Source organism: Cyclopterus lumpus, chromosome 22 (assembly GCF_009769545.1).
Source record: "Cyclopterus lumpus isolate fCycLum1 chromosome 22, fCycLum1.pri, whole genome shotgun sequence".
Lineage (NCBI taxonomy): Eukaryota > Metazoa > Chordata > Actinopteri > Perciformes > Cyclopteridae > Cyclopterus > Cyclopterus lumpus.
Window position 1 is genome coordinate 20,224,084 of NC_046987.1, and position 22,204 is coordinate 20,246,287.

The window sequence follows — 22,204 nt, forward strand, 5'->3', positions numbered from 1 at the left end:
CGAGCGATGCCAGGGGACCTCGTAGAACTGGGTTCCTCCTCCTGCTGCATTATTCTCTTTGGAATGTTGTTTTTATTTCCTGGTTTCGAAACTGTGGTGCATCGCCTCCGGTTATCCAGCATCACGGATAATTACACACACACACACACGCACACGCACACGCACACACACACACACACACACGCACACACACACACACGCGCTTCACTCATCCTTGTTCCCAGAACCACTTTCGAGAGAAAAACGCCACTGACAAATGCCCCGAACACAAAGGAAACTGGAGGCCCAAAACGAAAAACCCCACATCTGAGCCCGACAACAACAACAACAACAACAACAACAAAAGACAAAAAGGAGCGTTTCCTTCTCTCGCCTCTCAAAGTAACATTCTGCTTGCTGGCGGACAGCGGCATACCCGTCAGATGTCGGCATCCCTCCGCTGCAAAAACATTTGGGTTAAAATGTCTCTTCGGCAGAGAGTTGAGATGAGATGATGCTAACGTCGTCGTATCTGAAGCTAAAGCTAGTTAGCGTGAAGCTTTGCACACGTGCCCGGCGCCTCCGTTTCACCACAGATCCTCTAAAAAGGTCGGTGAGTCTGCCTGCCCGACCTCGAGGGTCAGAGGTCGGATCAATCCCCCCCCCCCCCCCCCCCCCCCCCCCCCCCCCCCCCCCCAGAGGGGCGTTGGGGATGCAGAGGCTGCCGACGTGGAGGAGGTGATAGGAACAGGTGCATGCTGGTCTTGGAGAGAGAACACAACAGGAAGTGTAGAACGCATTGGCCCACTAATCAAAAACAATCAACAGTCAGAGCTGCGACACGCGGGTCATGGAGGGCAATTAAGATACTTTGAACCCCCCCCCCCCCCCCCCCCCCCTACACCCTTAGCGCCTGATTGCTGCAATTTGTGTCAAAAAATAGCACCCAATCACAACGCAGTGGAATCTTTAACACACACACTCTCAGATTCACTTCCACTTCCCGGGGATGTCATTATCTCCGACATCCGCTTTGAGGATCATCGCCGTCGTGTTTTTTTAAAAGACGTCGTCTCCGTGCATAAGTAATCCGCCGGTAGAGGCCGGTGCATTGTAAACGAGCTAACAGCTCGTTTGGCGTGTACTTTCAGCGCTGTCAGTTTGTTCATTTTAGTTTTTTTGAGGTATTTGTGAGACTAAACCCCCCCCCCCCCAAAAAAAAACGTCAAAGTGTTCCTTCGCCCGATCGAGAGCGGAGAGGTCGGGAGCGGTTGGTGTTTTGACTCTGGAAAAAAAAAAAAGCTCTGCCGGAGACGAGGAAGCTAATTTATATGAGAATGGGACGGAGATTAAGACCTCTGAGGGTGTTATGGATTTGGGGAATTAAGCATAATGGATTTCATGTTGGGCTTTTCTTTTTACGAGTCCCCCGTCGGAGAGAGAGAGGTGCGCAAGTCTGGAGAGCAGAATCTGAGTCATTCCACGGCTGGAGGACCGGCACGTGCACGTGCACCGACCGGCTCTCATTCAGTACTAAACACACAGACACACACACATTGGCGTCCACATTCATATAAACAACAGCTCCACGGGATAAGCCGTGGCTCCTAAACCGTCTGAACTGAATATGATAAATATATATATTTAGATTTATTTATGAAGATTTATATTATATCACTTATATTTCACACTGCTCTGGTTTTTTAGAAACACGGATTGGTGGAAATCTTCAGAAACGACAAAAAAACAAATAAAACTCGCAGAAAACACCAAAACATTGCACATTTTTGTTTTTGAAAAATAATATCTATGAAAATTGAATGCAGTCTACTGCACAAACTATGGCTTAAAAATAATGACCTGCAGGTTTAGGTCAAGTACAACACACACACACACCTGTCTATCATTCCTACTGTATGTAATAAGAACTGTTTTATTAGTGAGGGTTAAAGCAGTATTGAAACCTTTTTGGGCCACTAGGGGGCGGTGTAGCACGCTGTGAATACAACGGCGCCATATTATCAGCAGTTTCTGCGACGTTGCTGCCGCTGCACCACGCTGCACAGCGCTACACCCTACACGCCGCATGCTACACGCTGCATGCTACACGCTGCATGCTACACGCTGCATGCTACACCCTAAACGCTGCACCACGCTGGACCACGCTACACCCTACACGCTGCATGCACCACGCTACACCCTACACGCTGCATGCTACACCCTACACGCTGCACCACGCTAAACCCTACACGCTGCATGCACCACGCTGGACCATGCTACACCCTACACGCTGCATGCTACACCCTACACGCTGCACCACGCTGCACCCTACACGCTGCATGCACCACGCTGGACCATGCTACACCCTAAACGCTGCACCACGCTACACCCTACACGCTGCATGCACCACGCTACACCCTACACGCTGCATGCACCACGCTACACCCTACACGCTGCATGCTACACCCTACACGCTGCATGCACCACGCTACACGCTACACGCTGCATGCTACACCCTACACGCTGCACCACGCTAAACCCTACACGCTGCATGCACCACGCTGGACCATGCTACACCCTACACGCTGCATGCTACACCCTACACGCTGCACCACGCTGCACCCTACACGCTGCATGCACCACGCTGCACCACGCTACACCCTACACGCTGCATGCTACACCCTACACGCTGCACCCTACACGCTGCATGCACCACGCTGCACCACGCTACACCCTACACGCTACATGCTACACCCTGCACGCTGCACAATGCTGCACCACGCTACACCCTACACGCTGCATGCACCACGCTACACCCTACACGCTACATGCTACACCCTGCACGCTGCACCATGCTGCACCACGCTACACCCTACACGCTACATGCTACACCCTGCACGCTGCACCATGCTGCACCACGCTACACCCTACACGCTGCATGCTACACGCTACATGCTACACCCTGCACGCTACACGCTATACGCTGCCGAGCGCCGCAACAGTAAAAACTGCAGGTTATTAATACAAAAACAATGAGTTTAAGACTTGGGTGATATTTATTTTTACATGACATGAAGTCATTTGATCAGCTGTTAATACACACCTATTGATCGGTGCAGCTTTAAAGATTGTGTGCGTGTGTGTGTGTGCGTGTGTGTGTGTGCTGGTTTCCTGATGTCTGGTGAGAGTCGTGATGCATAACTCCAGTCGCTGTCGATACTTCCGGTCAATGTACTCGTATTACATTATGACGGATGGATCGAGAATAAAAGAACATATTCTGTGACCGGTCTGTCTCAGGTCTCTGTGTGTGTGTGTGTGTGTGTGTGTGTGTGTGTGTGTGTGTGTGTGCGTGCACGTACATGTGTGTGTGTGTGTGTGTGTGTGTATGTGTGTGTGTGTTTAAGAAAATAGGTGAGAGACAGTTTCTGTAAATATTGACTTTGGGGCATCACAGCGGCTTAGATGTTGGTTTTAAAATGGCTGCATTGAGACTTGTGCATGTTGTCTCTCTGTCTCTCTGTCGCTTTGTCTCTCTCTCTTTGTCTCTCTGTCTCTTTATCGCTTTGTCTCTCTCTCTTTGTCTCTCTGTCTCTTTATCGCTTTGTCTCTCTCTCTGTCTCTTTGTTTCTTTATCTCCAGACTGCTGCTCGATGGTGTTTATAAAGATAAAGAACTTGACTTTTATTTTTTTTACTTTTTTTTACTGACTCATTTACATTTCGAGGGATTTACTGATTGAAGTTTACGCTTCACAAAATGCACATGAATCCAATTTATATGACTATTATGCACCGTTTTAAAAAACAAATCACTGATATTCATGTTATTGTTTTTATCGCACCAGAAATGGGGGGTGTCGGGGGGGGGGGGGGGGGGGGGGGGGGGTCAGAGAAACCCCCTCTGTGCACAGGACCCATAAATCCCCGTTACACCCCTGCACCCACAGACACACAAACACAATCTTACTCCCAGTTTTTTTTCCCGGAGTGGCACTGGGAGGAGGAGAAGATGCAGTGGTTTTATCTCTGTGGACGGGCGCCTCTCCTCCGGCTCCCACTCGCCTCCCGATAAACATGTTGTTCCAAACAACCGGTTTCAACACGCGGCGACGGGCGGAGATTAAGGCCGACTTAAAGTTTATCATAAATGAAGTGCAAAGTCGACAGTTGTGCGGCCCGCTGCCTCTCAATGCTAAACCCACCAGCGTGGGGGGGGGGGGGGGGTTGATGGGAGCCACCAGGCATCCCAGTGCCGAGGTGCTGAGGTCGGCTCTAATCCGCTGCTCCTGGCTCGCTCCCGACGGGCGAGGAGACGAGCGAGGAAGCGAGCGAGGAAGCGAGCGAGGAAGCGAGCGAGGAAGCGAGCGAGGAAGCGAGAGCCCTTAGGAGCAGGAGACACGTTCACACATCGGAATTCTTCGGGCTTCTCGTTGTGTAGCTCTCAATCCAGCCACTAATTATAAAAAAAAACGATGGACGATACAAATGTAGCAAAAATACATCTGTAGTGTAACCTTTTTTAAATTGTTATTACTCTCATGAGTGCATGCTCAGCAAGTCCTCTACAACCCCCCTCCTCCCACACCATATTCCTCTGCTTCTGAATGCTGCATGTCTTCTTGCAGCAGGAAACTCAACTCTTTCTGTTCCTCCACATTCTCCTCATTCTGTCTGTCACTCATCTTTCACACACACACACACACACACACACACACACACACACACACACACACACAGCTCAAACCTCACGTGAATGTGCACAAAGATGTGAGAAAAGGCGTCACAACGAGGCCACCGTAAAGCCTTTCTTCAACGTCAACCGGTGCCCGGCCCCCCCGCCGTCTTAACGTCTCCACGCCGGCGGCTTACCGGCGACGGGCAGAACGACGCGGCGACAGACACGCGTCAAGCTTACCATAATAACACGGAGCCCGAACAAGCCGTCGGCATTCGGCCGACCGCACGTAAATAAATACAAGTATGGTCGTGTTGCGCTTAATTGAGCGGAGACGCGTGAGGATCCACGACGGCCTCCGCGTTTCAATGGAGGCGCTTCCTCCTCGTCTGGAGCCTCAAGCCTGGAAAACACCCGCTCGCTGATCTTTCTCCCCTTCTTCTCCTCTCCTCCCATCCTCCCTCTGTCCTCTTTCGCCCCCTCTATACCTTCTCATCTCCTCCCATCCTCCCTCTGTCCTCTTTCGCCCCCTCTATACCTTCTCCTCTCCTCCCATCCTCCCTCTGTCCTCTTTCTCTCCCTCTATACCTTCTCATCTCCTCTCCATCCTCCCTCTGTCCTCTTTCGCTCCCTGTATACCTTCTCATCTCCTCCCATCCTCCCTCTGTCCTCTTTCGCCCCCTCTATACCTTCTCCTCTCCTCCCATCCTCCCTCTGTCCTCTTTCACCCCCTCTATACCTTCTCATCTCCTCCCATCCTCCCTCTGTCCTCTTTCGCTCCCTGTATACCTTCTCATCTCCTCCCATCCTCCCTCTGTCCTCTTTCTCTCCCTCTATACCTTCTCATCTCCTCTCCATCCTCCCTCTGTCCTCTTTCGCTCCCTGTATACCTTCTCATCTCCTCCCATCCTCCCTCTGTCCTCTTTCGCCCCCTCTATACCTTCTCCTCTCCTCCCATCCTCCCTCTGTCCTCTTTCACCCCCTCTATACCTTCTCATCTCCTCCCATCCTCCCTCTGTCCTCTTTCGCTCCCTGTATACCTTCTCATCTCCTCCCATCCTCCCTCTGTCCTCTTTCACCCCCTCTATACCTTCTCATCTCCTCCCATCCTCCCTCTGTCCTCTTTCACCCCCTCTATACCTTCTCATCTCCTCCCATCCTCCCTCTGTCCTCTTTCGCCCCCTCTATACCTTCTCCTCTCCTCCCATCCTCCCTCTGTCCTCTTTCTCTCCCTCTATACCTTCTCATCTCCTCCCATCCTCCCTCTGTCCTCTTTCGCCCCCTCTATACCTTCTCATCTCCTCTCCATCCTCCCTCTGTCCTCTTCCTCTCCCTCTATACCTTCTCATCTCCTCCCATCCTCCCTCTGTCCTCTTTCTCTCCCTCTATACCTTCTCATCTCCTCCCATCCTCCCTCTGTCCTCTTCCTCTCCCTCTATACCTTCTCATCTCCTCCCATCCTCCCTCTGTCCTCTTTCTCTCCCTCTATACCTTCTCATCTCCTCTCCATCCTCCCTCTGTCCTCTTTCTCTCCCTCTATACCTTCTCATCTCCTCTCCATCCTCCCTCTGTCCTCTTTCTCTCCCTCTATACCTTCTCATCTCCTCTCCATCCTCCCTCTGTCCTCTTTCTCTCCCTCTATACCTTCTCATCTCCTCTCCATCCTCCCTCTGTCCTCTTTCTCTCCCTCTATACCTTCTCATCTCCTCTCCATCCTCCCTCTGTCCTCTTTCTCTCCCTCTATACCTTCTTATCTCCTCCCATCCTCATCCTCCCTCTGTCCTCTTTCGCTCCCTCTATACCTTCTCATCACCTCCCATCCTCCCTCTGTCCTCTTTCACTCCCTCTATACCTTCTCATCTCCTCCCATCCTCCCTCTGTCCTCTTTCGCTCCCTCTATACCTTCTCATCTCCTCCCATCCTCCCTCTGTCCTCTTTCTCTCCCTCTATACCTTCTCATCTCCTCCCATCGTCCCTCTGTCCTCTTTCTCTCCCTCTATACCTTCTCATCTCCTCCCATCCTCCCTCTGTCCTCTTTCTCTCCCTCTATACCTTCTCATCTCCTCCCATCCTCCCTCTGTCCTCTTTCTCTCCCTCTATACCTTCTCATCTCCTCCCATCCTCCCTCTGTCCTCTTTCTCTCCCTCTATACCTTCTCAGCATCCTCTCCATCTCCCTCCCTCTCTCTCTCGCTCGCTCCCCGTGTCTCTCGCTCTCTCTGCAGACATGGCGTCCGTTGAGAGGAGCCATGTGATGGTCTGTTGGTGGGTTTGAGGAGCAGAGAGGAGAGAAGAGCGGAGCCCCGACTGCTGCAATGCAGAGCGACCCCCGACAACATCGCGCCGCTTACTGCAGCAGATGCTGTGTTTGCATGTGCATGCTTGTGTGTGTGCGTGTGTGTGTGTGCGTGTGTGTGTGTGCGCGTGTGTGTGCGTGTGTGTGTGTGTGTGTGAGCGATGACCGGCTCTTCCACAACTATTTGTCATGCCCAAACACCAAAAGCTTCTGCGGCGATGCGCCGTGACTTTTAAATAGAACCTCTTTTCACCGACTTCAAACCGGGCCCAACTGTGCATATTTAATACGCCGCGTGTCTTTTGCGGAGGAGAATATGGTTTTCATGCCTTCACACTCACACATACACACACACACACACACACACACACACACACACACACACAAGCTCACTCAGAAGAGACCCGCCTATCGCAGCTCAGGCTAAATATGAAATGACTGTTTTTAATCTGGCTAATTGTCCGGCTCCTCGCCATCTCTACTCAACCGATGCCGCAGCCGCTGTTGTTGTTGTTGTTGTTGTTGTTGTGTTTTCTTTTTCTTTTGTTAAGGAATAAATCACGGTGGAGGAAAGAGAGGCAGAGAGGCAATCTGAGCCACATGAGGCCCACCGGCGTTTGAAGTCTAAAGACTCTTTCATCCTCCACTCGGGGAAATGAAGGACTTTTTTTCGTTCTTTTTCTCATGCGGTGACAGGACGGCTCTGACAGGACCCAAACAGATGAACCGTGGCAAAGCTGTCAGATAGTCACACACACACACACACACACACACACACACACACACACACACACACGCACACGCACGCGCGCACAGACACGTGCACGCGCAGCTGGAACGAGTCCACAACAGAAAGTTGTTTCCGAAAATTAGGCTTTTCGAGGGCGAAGGAAGTGAGAAGGAAGTGAAATGGAAAAGCGTTTTTAAAAAAAAGGAGGCGGAGAGTGAGAGAATAGGAGGGCGAGAAAGAGAGAAAGATGCCAGAATTGGTCGTTTGTCGCTTTAACTGGCGTTTAGTTTTAACTCGGCTTTCTTTGTCTGTGGACACAATGGAGGCCGATGTGGCATGAGTGAACTACACAGCTTAGAGGATTAAGGCTGGACCGAGGCTGAGGAGCTCTCTCCACACACACACACACACACACACACACACACACACACACACACACACACACCTACAAACAAAAGGCACACCCCTCTGACTCCACACACACACACACACACACACACACACACACACACACACACACACAGTGTGAGTCCCGCGTGTGTGTGCACACTCAAAACGCATCCACAGGGGGATTATCTGAGTTCTGAACACTGGTGAGTGAGGAGGCGTCTGAAGAACCGTACTCATCACCGGAAAGGATGGAAAGAGCACCACGCACACACACACACACACACACACACACACAAGCATACACACACGCACACACACGCACGCACGCACACACACACACACTTCAGTGCGAGCTCTATACCTGTGTGTCGAGCAGCATAGAGAGCAGCCTCTCTCTCTGTCCTGGGAGGCTGAGCTGACAGCCGGAGCAACGAGAAGGGGAAGCAGAGGAGAGAGGAGCCGAGGTGAGGAGGAAGGAAAGGAAAGAGCAAAGAGCAAAGCAAACAGAGAGATGAAAGAGGAGAGGGTGGGGGGGGGCCGGGCCCCACATGTCCTCGTTTCACCGATAACAGATCTTATTGATTTTACAGCATTAAAGTCGTGGATTTCACACTATCATCACTATAGCTCGACTCTCATCCCATCCCTCTCCGACACGCCACGTGTGTGCGTGTGTGTGTGTGTGTGTGTGTGTGTGTGTGTGTCACACAGTAGCTGCCATTTTTTTTTTTTACGTAGCACCCTTTATTGTATTTCGTGGGTCGGCGGTAAGAAGGCTGAACCAGATGCAGAATCATCCTATACATTAATATAACATGACCCCCCCCCCCCCCTGCCCCTCACGGGGGAAGAGCTTCAACACGCCAAAAAAACTAAGAATAAATATATTCACAACTGCCTCTACTATTGGTAGGAGATGAAAGCATTAAAAAGGTACCTCCGTTAAAAGATAATAATCGATAGTTGAAAGAGAAGTTGTCCGTCTGTCTTTTGTTGTTTTTTGTTTGACGGGAGAGAAAAAAAAAAACACCTTCAGGTCCTGTTTTTTGTTTTATGTCCATTGTTTGTTTGTTTGTTGTTGTTTTTTTCCAGCCATTCAAATTTCCTCTGAGAAAAATACTTTAAAAATCAATACAATAACCTCTGCGCCTCTGTCCGATGAAAGGGGAAACGGGGGGGGGGGGGGGGGGGGGGGGGGGGGGGGGCAGAGGTCCTCGCTTCATTAAGTCTGGCTGATTAATTAAGAAATCCAATATGCGTATCCAAAGTGTCCTTCTGTCTTGTCGGCCTTTCCTTTGTTTTGCATTAAATGAACAAAAAATAATAACTTCTGCATCCCTTTCATCCATCCCCCCCCCCCCCCCCCCCCCTGCCCCCCCCCCCCCCCCCCCCATCCCACCTCCATCTCCTGTGAAAAATCCAACCCAGATAAGCAAATTAAGTTAACTGGATGAGGTTGAAAATGAACTGCATCCAAACAAACTCCACTATCGACACGGGTATATTATTATTTTTGGCTCGTCCAAGGGAATGCAATTATTCGGCGACTTTTGATTGGTTCCGGTCCTTCAGTTGTCCATCACCCCCCCCCCCCCCCCTCAACGCCCCCCCCCAAAAACCCTCTTTGTTTAGATAAATAGATCTGTATTCATAGAAAAATAAGCATTGACCACACTGCTGGTTGTTCACTGCTAAGGCACTTCATTGTTTCCAGTCGTTTATCTTCGTCTTCCGTCTCCAACGCATCCACGCCCCCCCCTCTCCCCCCCCCCCCCCCCCCCCCCCCCCCCCCGGCTGTCGCAGTTTTACGAGACTCTCGTGTTTCGATGTTGCAAAGAGCTGATAATACGTAGAAAAAAACACCTCGTGAGGCGTAATAGAGAGAGAAGAAGAAGGAAAAAATAAATGGGATGGGGCTGCAGATGAAGTTTTCTGCCTCCGGGCAGAGATCTGGGATCAGCTAATCCTCGGCAAAAAACAAAAAAAACAACCCAAACCTGTTTGCCAGTAGTGGAAAAAAAAAAAAAAAAAACCTGACCTCAGCTCGTTATCCAGGAATAAACATGTAGCGTAGCGTAGTCCCGCTCCCCCACAGGCGCCTCTCAAAGCCACGGGAGTCATTGTTACCGGGTGATTCATCACCGCGGAGGGAGAGGATGAGGAAGAGGAGGAAGAGGAGGAGGAGGAGGAGTGTTAAAACTGGTAAGATCGGTCCAGCACCTCCATGTAGTCCGGCGTGGTCCTCAGCCTGGCTCTTTGCTCCCCTGCTCCCTGCTCGCTGTGGCTGCTGCCGTGACCGGCGGCGCCGACCGCCGGCGCCTGGTCGGCGGTCCTGGCGTCCCGCTTGGAGTCTTGCGGGTGCGGGTATCGGGGCGGCGGCCTGGCGTACCTGTCCGGCAGGTCCCTGAACTCCGGGGCGGGGAGTCTGAAGAGGCAGTCCACCAGTTCCACCTTCGGGGTCGGGCCCTGGCTGTCGATCACCGTCGGGCACAGGGTGCCGTTGCCGCGGAGGCCCGGCAGCGCGCCCATCGCCCCGGCGACGGTGCTGATGGGCGCCGAGCACACGTCCAGAGTCCACTCCCTCTCCTTCTCCGCCGCGGAGCAGTATCCTCCCTCCTGTTTGGCGGCGGCGGCGTCCCGCTCCTCCTTGTAGATGGGGTTGCTACACATGCGGGCGGCGGCGGGGTCGCGACCTTTCGCCGCGGCCTCCGGCGGCGAGATGGTGTCGTACACGTGGTTGTGTTCGGCGGGGGGAGGGGGCGGCGTCTCCGGGAGGCCGTGGTGGTGGTGGTGGTGGTGGTGGTGCGTCTGCTCGGCGAAGATCCCGCACTCCATCTGGATGCCCGCCAAGTCGACCTCTCCCTGGCGGCGGAACGGCAGCTTGTCCCGCCTCCTCAGGGCGTAGGCGATGAGCGCCGCCGCCGCGAAGAACGCCGACACGAACAGCACCAGCAGGCTGAGCACGAGCACCGACAGGGGGATGGAATCCCTCCCCGGGGGCATCGGGGGGCCGGGGTAGCCGAGCGACACGCCGCCGGCCGCGGCCGTGGAGGCGGCGGTCTGCTGCTCCTCCTGCTGCTCCTTCTGCTCCTCCTCCTGCTCCTGCGGCTCCAGCTCAGGGCACAGCAGCTCCATGGAGAGGGAGCGCAGGTCCACTTTGCTGGTCTTGTCCGGGGCATGGCAGACCACCTCCCCCACCACCACCACGGCGCTGAGGCCCTCCAGCCAACGCTTCAGCGGAGCCGCCGCGCAGGTGCACTCCCACGGGTTCTGCTCCAGGTCCACCTGGAACAACACACACACACACACACACACACACACACACACACACGCTTTGTCATCGGGTAACGGGTCTGCAGAGCGCCGCGCATTCATGAATCGCTTTGTGAATTGTAAACATGAAAAATAGATAATTTTTATGACACCCTTGTGATATATATGCGCCTCTAAACAGAATATATGGAAATGAGTGTTTTTATGCATTTGCATAATAGAGAACGTCTCTCCACGTTTTGTTTACACGATTTATTTTAAATACGCAGGCGATGTAAAGTACTGATTAGCGTAAATAACGTTGTTAAAGGGTCATTTTACTGAACGGGCTCGACACCCCCAACACACACACACACACACACACACACACACACACACACGGAGTGCTCTCTCTAAAAGTTGTGTTCACACCTGTGCTGCAGGTTGCAGGAAACATTTCAGTTCACAATGAAGACCACTCAGAGTTTACGTAAGTGGTTATTGACAAAACTCACCGGCAGTTTTTTTATTTTTTTTTTATTTGTGACGAGTATCACAAGCATTTGTTTTTTTTTGTTTTTTTTTTAACAAGATGGAATGTGATGCAACTCTCCCCTGTGCTATAATCCAATAGCTGTGTGTGTGTGTGAGTAAATCAATTTTTTCCCCTCTCATTGCCAGCTATATTGATCGCGTGTCCTAAAAAAAAACAAAAAAATCGCGATATTCACATTTTTGAAAAGGGTAAAGCAGATTATGCACAAAGGGAATCGGCTGCATTGTCTGCACAGCGGATTTGTTCCATATCTCATTTTCTCTCTTCCGAGGAAAGTCTCGCGCATATTAGATGGATGCTTCTTTCTTTTTGGATGATTCAGCATTGCTGTTGAGGGAGCCGTGGTACTGTACACTGTACACCCCCCCCCCCCCACCCCACCCCCCCACCCCCCCATATGCCGAACAACAGGAAGCTCGCGTCACTTTATGGGAGTCATCGTGGGGCCTTTTGTGAGGCTTTCATAATGACATAATTGAGACCGGAGGGTGAGAAAACAATCTGGCCGCAGTTTTACCATCTATTGTGACTGTGACTCAGCGTGAATGCACATTAAAATTATACATATATATATATATATATATAAAAATATATAAACGATATCGGCTTGTGCATGCAGTTGCGTAACTTTCATAACGACACGATCCTCCATCTGGTTGAAGTCCTTGAAGCGTTTTATTTTGGGTATTGTTTGCTTTTTCTCGCGGCTCCCATGGGCTCCATCCCCCCCCCTCCATCCCCCCCTCCCCCCGAGCATCTGTCCAACGCCGTTTATAATATTCATACGCCTGGTCACCTCGTGTGTGTGATTTGCCGTCGGCCTGTCAATCAAAAGTTCCCGTTTTTTTCCTTCTTTTTTTCTTTTGTGTGTGTCGGTGAACATTAAAAAGCCTTTTAGTGAAGTCGTTGCACTTCTATAAGTCACAAAACAGGACGTTAATGGTGTTATGTTATTATCATACGGTGGACGCTCAGCCGCCGGAGTTGTTGATGCTCCTTGTTATCGTATTCAGGGAAAATAGATTTAGAAAAACACCCCAAAAAGAAATGCCAACTGGATGCTAACTGGATGCTAACTGCCGTGCTTTAGGGGTACATTTCGGCTCTTGTGGGTTTTCAGAGATCAGAGCAATAATTGTCAAAAAATGTACTCAGGGAGCCATAAAGAGAACAAAAAATCCCATATGTCGTATAATTGATCAAAACAGCGACGTCCTGTCAGTCATCCGGATCCCTCATGGCGTATATAGTCCATACACAAGCAGCTTTTTGGAAGTCGTGGCTCGGGGATCCCGCTGTGGTCCCTGGTTGCGAGGCCACCCTGATGAATGTGTTTCAGTGTCTTCTGAATAATAAGACACAGAGCACCCCCCCCAAAAAAATATGAAAAAGAGTGCATTAGAAGAACAATCTGCAGCGTACGCACACAAATAAAATGTAGTTTTCTCTGAATAAATACAGCTTTTTGGAAACCATGTCTTCGTACGGTGTGAGGGAGAGAGAGAGAGAGAGAGACAATAAGAAGATGAAGGAGAGAGAGAGAGAATAAGAAGATGCAGGAGAGAGAGAGAGAAAGAGAGAGAGAGAGCGGTAATAGCAAAGAGCAAAGATCAAGAGTTTCTGCTCCATTGAGGTTATTGTCGGTACAGAAATTGGCATCTCTGGCTGTGTGATTGCTGACCATCAGTGCAACGCGGTGACGCCCTCGATCTTTTTCTCTCTTTTTTTCTTCTGAGGGAAAACAAACACTGACATTTAAGGCGGCCGTATTAGATTTTTTCCACGTTTTGAAGCAGACGTACAGTCGACGTCTATAAGCGCGTTCGCCTGCAGAGAAACTCAGAACAGACCCAGAAAACCAGGAACCAGAAAACCAGGAACCAGGAAACCAGGAACCAGGAACCAGAAACCAGAAACCGAGAAACCAGGAACCAGAAACCAAGAAACCAGGGAACCAGAAACCAGGGAACCAGAAACCAAGAAACCAGGGAACCAGGGAACCAGAAACCAAGTAACCAGGGAACCAGAAACCAAGTAACCAGGGAACCAGAAACCAAGAAACCAGGGAACCAGAAACCAAGTAACCAGGGAACCAAAAAACCAAGAAACCAGGGAACCAGAAACCAAGAAACCAGGGAACCAGAAACCAAGAAACCAGGAATCAGGGATGCAGGTTTTTGTGTCAACTTCCTTTTTGTTTTGTAAATCAAACACGCGGGAAAGAAAACATTTCAAAATAATCTATTTATAATATACTACAATATATATAGAATTCATCAAATAAAGGTGGTTATGAATACTAAATTAATGGTGAAATCCTGCCTTCTTATTGAGTTGTAACCCGTCTCTAACTGAGACTACAGAGCGTTGGCTGTGGACCTTCACAGAGCTCACGTGTTTATCTCTCACACACCTGTGCGCCGGTGTTTTTTGCCACGCGGTGCAGTTTTCAAGTGCAGATATTAAACATAAATAACCTTTTTTTTCCGGCGCACTGGTTTGTCTTGTGTTCGGGAGGAACGCGACTGGGAACGGCGCGCAGGCTAAGAGGAGCGAAGGTATCCCGTCGGTTAATCTTTTAATGGAATCTGGCGAGGACATTCGTGGTTATAATTACCTCCCATTACCCACGACTATCAGCTGAGTTTTTAAGACTTGAATCAACGTTAATACTATTAAGAGACGTTTTTTTTTTCCCACTTTTCCTCCCCTCCGGGCTGCTTTCCCATAAATATTAGATTCAATAGTAAAAAAAAAAAAAAAGTAAGACGTGTTAGAGGTGGAAATTATGATTTGTAAAAAAAGATTCACGTTCGTTAAGCCTCTGTCTTTCAGAGGCCGTGAATCCACGTGGTATACGACCACGTTATAGCGGGAACGCTGGCGAGGTGACCTTTGATCTCTGACCTCCAAATATATATTTTTTCGGTATAAAAGTACATGCTTTGCTTTTACTTTGATGGAAATATTTGAATAAAGTACAAGTCCTAGCGGTAGCTAAGTTAACACTAGGTTAGTTAACAGTATGTTAGCTAACAGTAACATTAGGTAGGTTAGTTAACACTAGGTTAGCTAACAGTAACAGTAGGTTAGTTAACACTAGGTTAGCTAACAGTAACAGTAGCTTAGCTAACAGTAACAGTAGGTTAGTTAAAACTAGGTTAGCTAACAGTAACAGTAGGTTAGTTAACACTAGGTTAGCTAACAGTAACAGTAGGTTAGCTAACAGTAACAGTAGGTTAGTTAACACTATGTTAGCTAACAGTAACAGTAGGTTAGCTAACAGTAACAGTAGGTTAGTTAAAACTAGGTTAGCTAACAGTAACAGTAGGTTAGTTAACACTAGGTTAGCTAACAGTAGTAGTAGGTTAGTTAACACTAGGTTAGCTAACAGTAACAGTAGCTTAGCTAACAGTAACAGTAGGTTAGTTAACACTAGGTTAGCTAACAGTAACAGTAGGTTAGTTAACACTATGTTAGCTAACAGTAACAGTAGCTTAGCTAACAGTAACAGTAGGTTAGTTAACACTAGGTTAGCTAACAGTAACAGTAGGTAGGTTAGTTAACACTAGGTTAGCTAACAGTAACAGTAGGTTAGCTAACAGTAACAGTAGGTTAGTTAACACTAGGTTAGCTAACAGTAACAGTAGGTTAGCTAACAGTAACACTAGGTTAGTTAACACTAGGTTAGCTAACAGTAACAGTAGGTTAGCTAATAGTAACAGTAGGTTAGTTAACACTAGGTTAGCTAACAGTAACATTAGGTAGGCTAACAGTAACAGTAGGTTAGTTAACACTAGGTTAGCTATATGGTTCTGCCCCCCGGGTCTTTGTGTGGGATGTCGCTCTATCAATTCTCAAGGCATACAACATTTAATTTAGCACCAAATCTGCGTAGCAAATAGTGTCAACCCCCAAAAAATTGCTGCAACAACTCGTTGGACATAAAAAGATCACGAGCATGGCCGTGGTATATAAGTCCACCACGATGTTCCAGCTGAGAGTAAGTGTTGTTTTTGAACTCTAAACATATGTTGTTACCTTTTGTTATAACCGGCTGCTGGCTGGAGCCTCATATTAAACAGATATGAGTGCATCATTCATCTCCAAAATGTCAATCCGCCCTCCCTCAAGGATTAATCTGAGCGAGTGTGAACTCATACTCAAATAAGACTGATATTCAGGTGGCTGTTAGAGGATTTTCTCTCCTCGATCCGGCCGCTGGCGAAATCGTCGTTGTTGTTTCCATCAATCTTTACTCGAGTGTGCAATGTTTTTCTATATCTATAACATCCTGAAAGGTGAGATGTGGCCCTGGGCGAGTTTATGAGCTGAGCTGCACTCCAACATATGCTTTGAGAAACACACGCTCGTATCCCTGAATTGTACATATGTTCAGAATCTGACATCAGCTGCTTGATTTTGCGATATTATTTTCAAAGGGAAGCCTCATTTGCCTTTGTGCTGCTATTAAATAATAATAAATTAACTCTGTTAATGTTATTTTTAGATAGCGGTGACATCTCGGAGGTGTTTCTCAAACTCTATCGGAGCGCGTGAGTGGTAACTGTTTACACCCCGTCGTCGATGACGATGCCGCCGCCGCCGCCGCTGCTTTTAGATTATCAAAAAATAAGAAGAAAATAAATATATTTATATTTAATAGCAGCTGCGAGCCTCGCCCTCCTCCCATCTGTGTCGCCCTTTGACTTCCACAGTGCAAACTCTGGCTCCGAAAACACGCGCCAGAGCCCAGAAAAGCCTTCAGACAGTCAACAGGTGATATCATTGTCACATTATTATTATATTCCACGCAGCAGCTAATGTGGCTTTGTGAGAGTAATATAACAATATAACAACCCCGGTATAAATGAATGAATTCAATTACCATGCTTGCAGGTTTTGAGAATATGGCACACAATGCACTTCCTGTTTTTTGGAGAATGCTTTAATGCTCTTGGACACCAAGAGGTGTACAACACGCTTCCTCCAGCCTCACCCGCACTGCATTATGGTAAATCTTCTTGGAGTAAAAAAAAAAAGTAAATTCCCACTGACATCCATGCTAATCCACACCCACCGTGCACCATCGTTCCACTCCGGCTGTCTAAGAAAAGCCCACACTGAATGTGCCGAAAGTGAGAGGAGGCAGGATGGAAATGTAATTCCTCGGGTTCGGGGTCGTTATCGGGCACATTGAAATGTTTGTGTGTGTGTGTGTGTGTGTGTGTGGGGGGGGGGGGGGGGGGGGGGGGGGGGGGGGGCACACGAGGTCGCGCACGAACAGCCAGCAAAATGCTGTAGTTTATACACAAAGAAGGTGTGTTAATTACAGCCGCCCTCGCCCATTTTTTTCTTCTTTCTACAGTTTTAAGCTCATGATTTAATAAGACCACTTATGCAAATGCGGCCAATTGCAATTTTTTCCAATTAGAGTACCTGAGGCGCAACCGCAGCAGCTAGCTCCCGAAAAAAAAAACGACAACACAACAGACGATGCAGGTCTGCGGCTGTGGCGGAGGCTAGCAGACCAGAACCAGGTCTCTTAACCGGATCTGAGCTGTGATGCCCATCGTCGCATCTATTAGTTAATAATCTCACCGTCTGACATTCTGCACGTTTTCGGGGGCCGATACAATAACCTTTATGCATTATGAGGGTCCCTGCTCCCTACCTGCACCAGTCCCGTGAGGTGCTCCAGCACGCCCTCCATCGGCAGCTGCAGGAGGTGGTTGTTCCTCAGGTTGAGTCGAGCCAGGTTGACCCCGCCGAACACCCCGGGGGGGAGGCTCCTCAGCAGGTTGGAGTTGAGGAACAGCAGCTGGAGGGACGGCATGGCGTCCAGCGTCCCCGGGTCCACCTGGTGGATCTCGTTGTACTCAAAGTAAAGGTACCTGAAGAAGGGGGGGGGGGGGGGAGAAGGACACAATGCAGTGTCTCTGCGTACATGGACGTGCACAATAAGATATAGACAACGTAATAACCATATCCTTTGTTTTGACTGTCATTGTTCTTGATTACACATTGTCACATGTCGGAATCGGTAATAATAATTGAGCTCTCCTGTGCTCAAAAAAAACAAAAACATTCATATTTATGTGAGGAGGTCGTTAACAGAAATGTGATTTTAATCTGCCCTTTTCACAGCTGATTAGCTGATCGGCGTCAAATTAAATGGTGATATTTGATCAAGTCAAACTCCAGACACTTTGAATTATTACGGTTTTTATCTTCTCAATAATAGAAATCATGAAGAATGAAGTTTGGTGGAGACCAACGCATGTCCATAATCTGGTTTAAATGACCCAGAGTGCACTAACAAAGGCTAACGAGAGGTTTATTATTTATTAATAGTCCAAATGAATGGGTGAGAGGATGTCCTGAACCCTTATGGTGAAACATAGAGACAGTGGAGCTGAAAAGGTATTACTCACTATTCATACAGCGGAGGAAGAACGTTGATCTATTGTCTTAATCAAAGCTCACTGAATGAATACAATTAATCATCTGTAGGTATTTGCCGTATATATATATATTTATATATATTATGTGCGGAGGAATAATCTGACAATGATACATATGCATCATTCTCACGCTCCCCCCCCCCCCCCCCCAATAAAAAGCTTCCAGGTGCCCTTATTATTATTAACACGTCTGTATGCCAAAGACATTATTTTTTTTTTTTTTTTTTACATTGTCACTCATCTGCGGCTCACACTTTCAAGTGAAGCGTGTCATCAGCTGCCGTGACTAACAAATGGCACTTCCTGGAAGAGAACGGTGCACCTTTTCATTTCAATCAAACTCAAACGGCATAATGGCATAATCAGACAAATGTTCCCCGCTCGGGCGCCGTGCCATTAGCGCGGGGAAATTAACGTCCACGTGCTTTCACATAAACGTCTAAATACCAAAAAGCTGACAAGTGGTTTCACTTGAATTTGTTTTGAAGGCAACGTGCTTGAGAAAAAAGGAAAATCCCTCCTACCTGAGATTCTGCAGGCCCAGGAACATGTGAGGACTGAGCCTCTCCAGGTTGTTCTCGTTCAGGTAGAGGCTCCTCAGGTTGGCGAGCCCCGTGAAGGCCCCCTCCTGCAGGTACGAGATGCGGTTGTTGCCCAGGTGCAGCAGGTCCAGGCTGGAGAAGTTCCAGAAGTCCGTGCGGTAGATCCTCTGGATCAAGTTCCCGCTCAGGTACAGCTTGCGTCCGTTGAGCGGCCGCGGCGTCAGCTGCGACGCGTTCAGGAAGCCGTTCTCCTTGCAGTTCACCGTCAGGCCCAGGTCTGTGATGTGCAGGTTGCACGTGCAGCCCACGGGGCAGATGATGGGGATGGGGGGTCGCGTCTGGTAGCCGGCCACGGGGGGGTTCTGGTTGGGCATCATGCCGCGAGGCGTGGGAGACACCCGGGACAGCCGGGGCCTCTTCGTCGGCCTCGGTTGCCTCCCGCCGTCTTTGCGCTCCGCCGAGGAAGACGACGACGACGACGTGGAGGAGGCGTGGGTGTTCTGGCGCGAGCCGTGGACCATGGAGGAGGGTTTCGTGGGCCTGGCTCGCCCCGGGTGGGAGTTGGGTTTGGAGTTCGGCGGCAGATGTTGGGGCCCGCCACCGCCGCCGCCCTCCGCCTGCAGCTCTTTATCCGGGAGGTTGGCGCACAGCTCCTTGCGGAGGATTTCCCTCAGGTCCTTGCCGTGGAGGTGGAACGGGTACTCGCAGGTGACGTCCCCGACCACGGCCGTGTAGGGGATCTGACCCAGCCACTGCTGGAGCTGCACCGCCTCGCAGCCGCAGTTCCAGGGGTTCTCCTCCAGCTGCAGCTCCATCAGGGAGCGGCCCACGTACTCCAGGGTGCCGGCGTACGCCAGGCTCTTCAGGCGGTTTCCCCTCAGGTCCAGATGAGTCAGAGACACGGATCTGGAGCAGCAGGAGGAGGGAGGGGGGGGGGGGGGGGGGTGGGGGGGGGGAGATAGTCAGCTCTGGGTTGGATGAAAGGATAACGTGAGAGTACATGAACATAAAAGGTGATGAATCTGCTTTTTTTTAAATCTGATGATTAATCCGTGTCTTTCATGAAATATAGCACACGCACAGAAAACGTTAATTCAACGCTAGCACTGACGTGCTAATTGAGATATTTCTACTGATCAGTCTTTTTTTTTCTGCATAATTCAAAATGAGGCCTCTTTCTTTCTTTTTTTTTGCAATGAAATAATCAAGAATCCAACCTGAACAGGTGAGCAGGCAAGACGGGGATCAGGTTGTCGTTGAGGATGAGAACCCGCAGCTTGTAGAGGAACCTCAGAGCTCCGCTGTCGATCCGTTTGATCACGTTGTAGTCGGCCTGCGGGGGAAGGGAGGGGGGTGTGGGGGGGGGGGGGGTAGTTAATTGCCGGGATTGCAAAAATACGACTGAATGCCGCAGGAAAGATTTAAAAAAAGATTTCCTTCGCTCCAGCCACCCGCTCGCCATCGACCGTCTCTGTCACATTCATCCCGTTAATGTAACATCGAGAGAAAAACGTGTCAATAGGCCACGTGGAGCGCTGGTCTACCTGCAGGTACTCCAGGGCCTCCAAGCCGGCGAAGGTGTCGTTCCTGAAGACCTCCAGCTTGTTCTCGTGGAGGTAAAGGCGCCTCAGCTTGGCCAAGCCGTGGAACGCTCCCACTCTGATGTCCTGCAGCGCGTTGTTGCCCAGGTTTATCGACACGGCGTTGCCAAGGTGCTGAAACCCGTTGCTATAGAGACGCCTCAGAGAGTTCCTCTGCAGGTTGAGTTTGAAAGGGCGGACCCACGACTGTGACACCTGGATGATTAATTAGAGGTCTGATTAGTTATCTCGTTAATTACAGGGAATTTAAACACCTATAAGCCACGACAGGATATTAGACTGTGTGTTAATAACCAGATGGACGATAACGTGCACGTTTGCTACATACCTGGCTGGCGTTGGTGAAGCTCCGCCCGTCGCAGTGCACGTGCAGCACGCCTTCTTTGACCTCGCACGTGCACGGCTCGAAGCAGGGCTCGTCCACCTCCTCCTCGGAGCTGTCCGCGAGGGGGGTGTGCGTGGAGGTGGGGGTCGGGGTGGGGGTGTGCGACGCCCGCGACAGACACACACACCCCAGGGCCACCGTCAGAGTGACCCACTGCATCCTTCCTGCTCCTCCCCTCTCAGCTCAGCAGCCTGGGGCGACGGCCCGGCATCGGCCCCTTCACCGCACTGCGAGGCACGTACATACACACACACACACACACACACACACACACACACACACACCATTAAAAGAGGGCAAACAGCCAAGGAGGCAACTGCAAAAAGTCATTTCAGGATGAATCAGATGGATGAAACATCAAAAGCATACGTAAGTCCCACAGACTGCATTACACCGGAATAATGACGTGTAGGCCAACTGGAGGGTAAACACATGTCGGATGCATCCGGCACAGGGAAAACAAGGCTTTTGAACATACAGGGTTTTACAAACAACAACAACAACAACGTGCTGAACAATCTCTCAGCTGCTCCGTCGTTTTTTTTTCTCGAAATTCTAAATTCAAAATGCTGACATTGAAAATGGGGGAAACACAAAGAGCAAACACGTGGGCTATAGTTCACCTGTGAATCACATTTTATCATTTTCAGAGTGGCTTCTTTTTTTTTTATTTTTAGGACAAGTGTGTGTGTGTGCGGGGGGGGGAAGGGGGGGGGGAGGGTGTGTGTGTGTGTGATGAATATATTCATCTGTACTCTCAAATGCCCGGCGAAGCCGAAATGTCACGCGATGTGCGGCGTCTTAATGCACGCCGTGTGAATGTGAAGGGGGTCTAATGAAACTGCACCATTTAATAAGATGAATGGCAATCAAGAGAGAGAGGGAGAGCCTGAGGGGGTGAGGGATGAGGAGTGAGGGGTGAAGGGTGAGGGATGAGGGATGAGGGGTGAGGGGTGGGGGTGAGGGATGAGGGATGAGGGATGAGGGGTGAGGGGTGGGGGGTGAAGGGTGAGGGATGAGGGATGAGGGATGAGGGGTGAGGGGTGGGGGTGGGGGTGAGGGATGAGGGATGAGGGGTGGGGGTGAGGGATGAGGGGTGAGGGGTGAGGGGTGGGGGTGAGGGGTGAAGGGTGAGGGATGAGGGATGAGGGGTGAGGGGTGGGGGTGAGGGGTGAAGGGTGAGGGATGAGGGATGAGGGATGAGGGGTGAGGGGTGGGGGTGGGGGTGAGGGATGAGGGATGAGGGGTGGGGGTGAGGGATGAGGGGTGAGGGGTGAGGGGTGGGGGTGAGGGATGAGGGGTGAGGGATGAGGGTGAGGGATGAGGGGTGAGG

The 22,204-nt window shown here is 50.0% G+C and overlaps 1 protein-coding gene across 1 annotated transcript; it reads right to left on the reverse strand.

Moving 5' to 3' along the window:
* Nucleotides 1-10,264: 10,264 nt before the first annotated feature.
* LOC117725160 (SLIT and NTRK-like protein 3) lies at nucleotides 10,265-21,030 on the reverse strand. The gene is made up of 6 exons (XM_034525171.1): nucleotides 20,815-21,030; nucleotides 20,430-20,681; nucleotides 20,103-20,218; nucleotides 18,868-19,791; nucleotides 17,554-17,773; nucleotides 10,265-11,356 (listed from the first exon to the last, which is right to left on the reverse strand). The coding sequence occupies exons 1-6, from the start codon at nucleotides 21,028-21,030 to the stop codon at nucleotides 10,265-10,267; spliced, it is 2,820 nt and encodes a 939-aa protein (XP_034381062.1).
* Between the last annotated feature and the right edge of the window lie 1,174 nt (nucleotides 21,031-22,204).

Excerpts from the sequence above, each read along its gene's own strand:
- LOC117725160 (XM_034525171.1), bottom strand. The coding sequence starts at position 21,030 with ATGCAGTGGGTCACTCTGACGGTGGCCCTGGGGTGTGTGTGTCTGTCG. Across the intron at positions 20,682-20,814 it reads GCTTCACCAACGCCAGCCAG|GTGTCACAGTCGTGGGTCCG; the intron begins GTATGTAGCAAA and ends TTAATCATCCAG. Across the intron at positions 17,774-18,867 it reads CTGGGCCTGCAGAATCTCAG|GTACCTTTACTTTGAGTACA; the intron begins GTAGGAGGGATT and ends CCCCTTCTTCAG.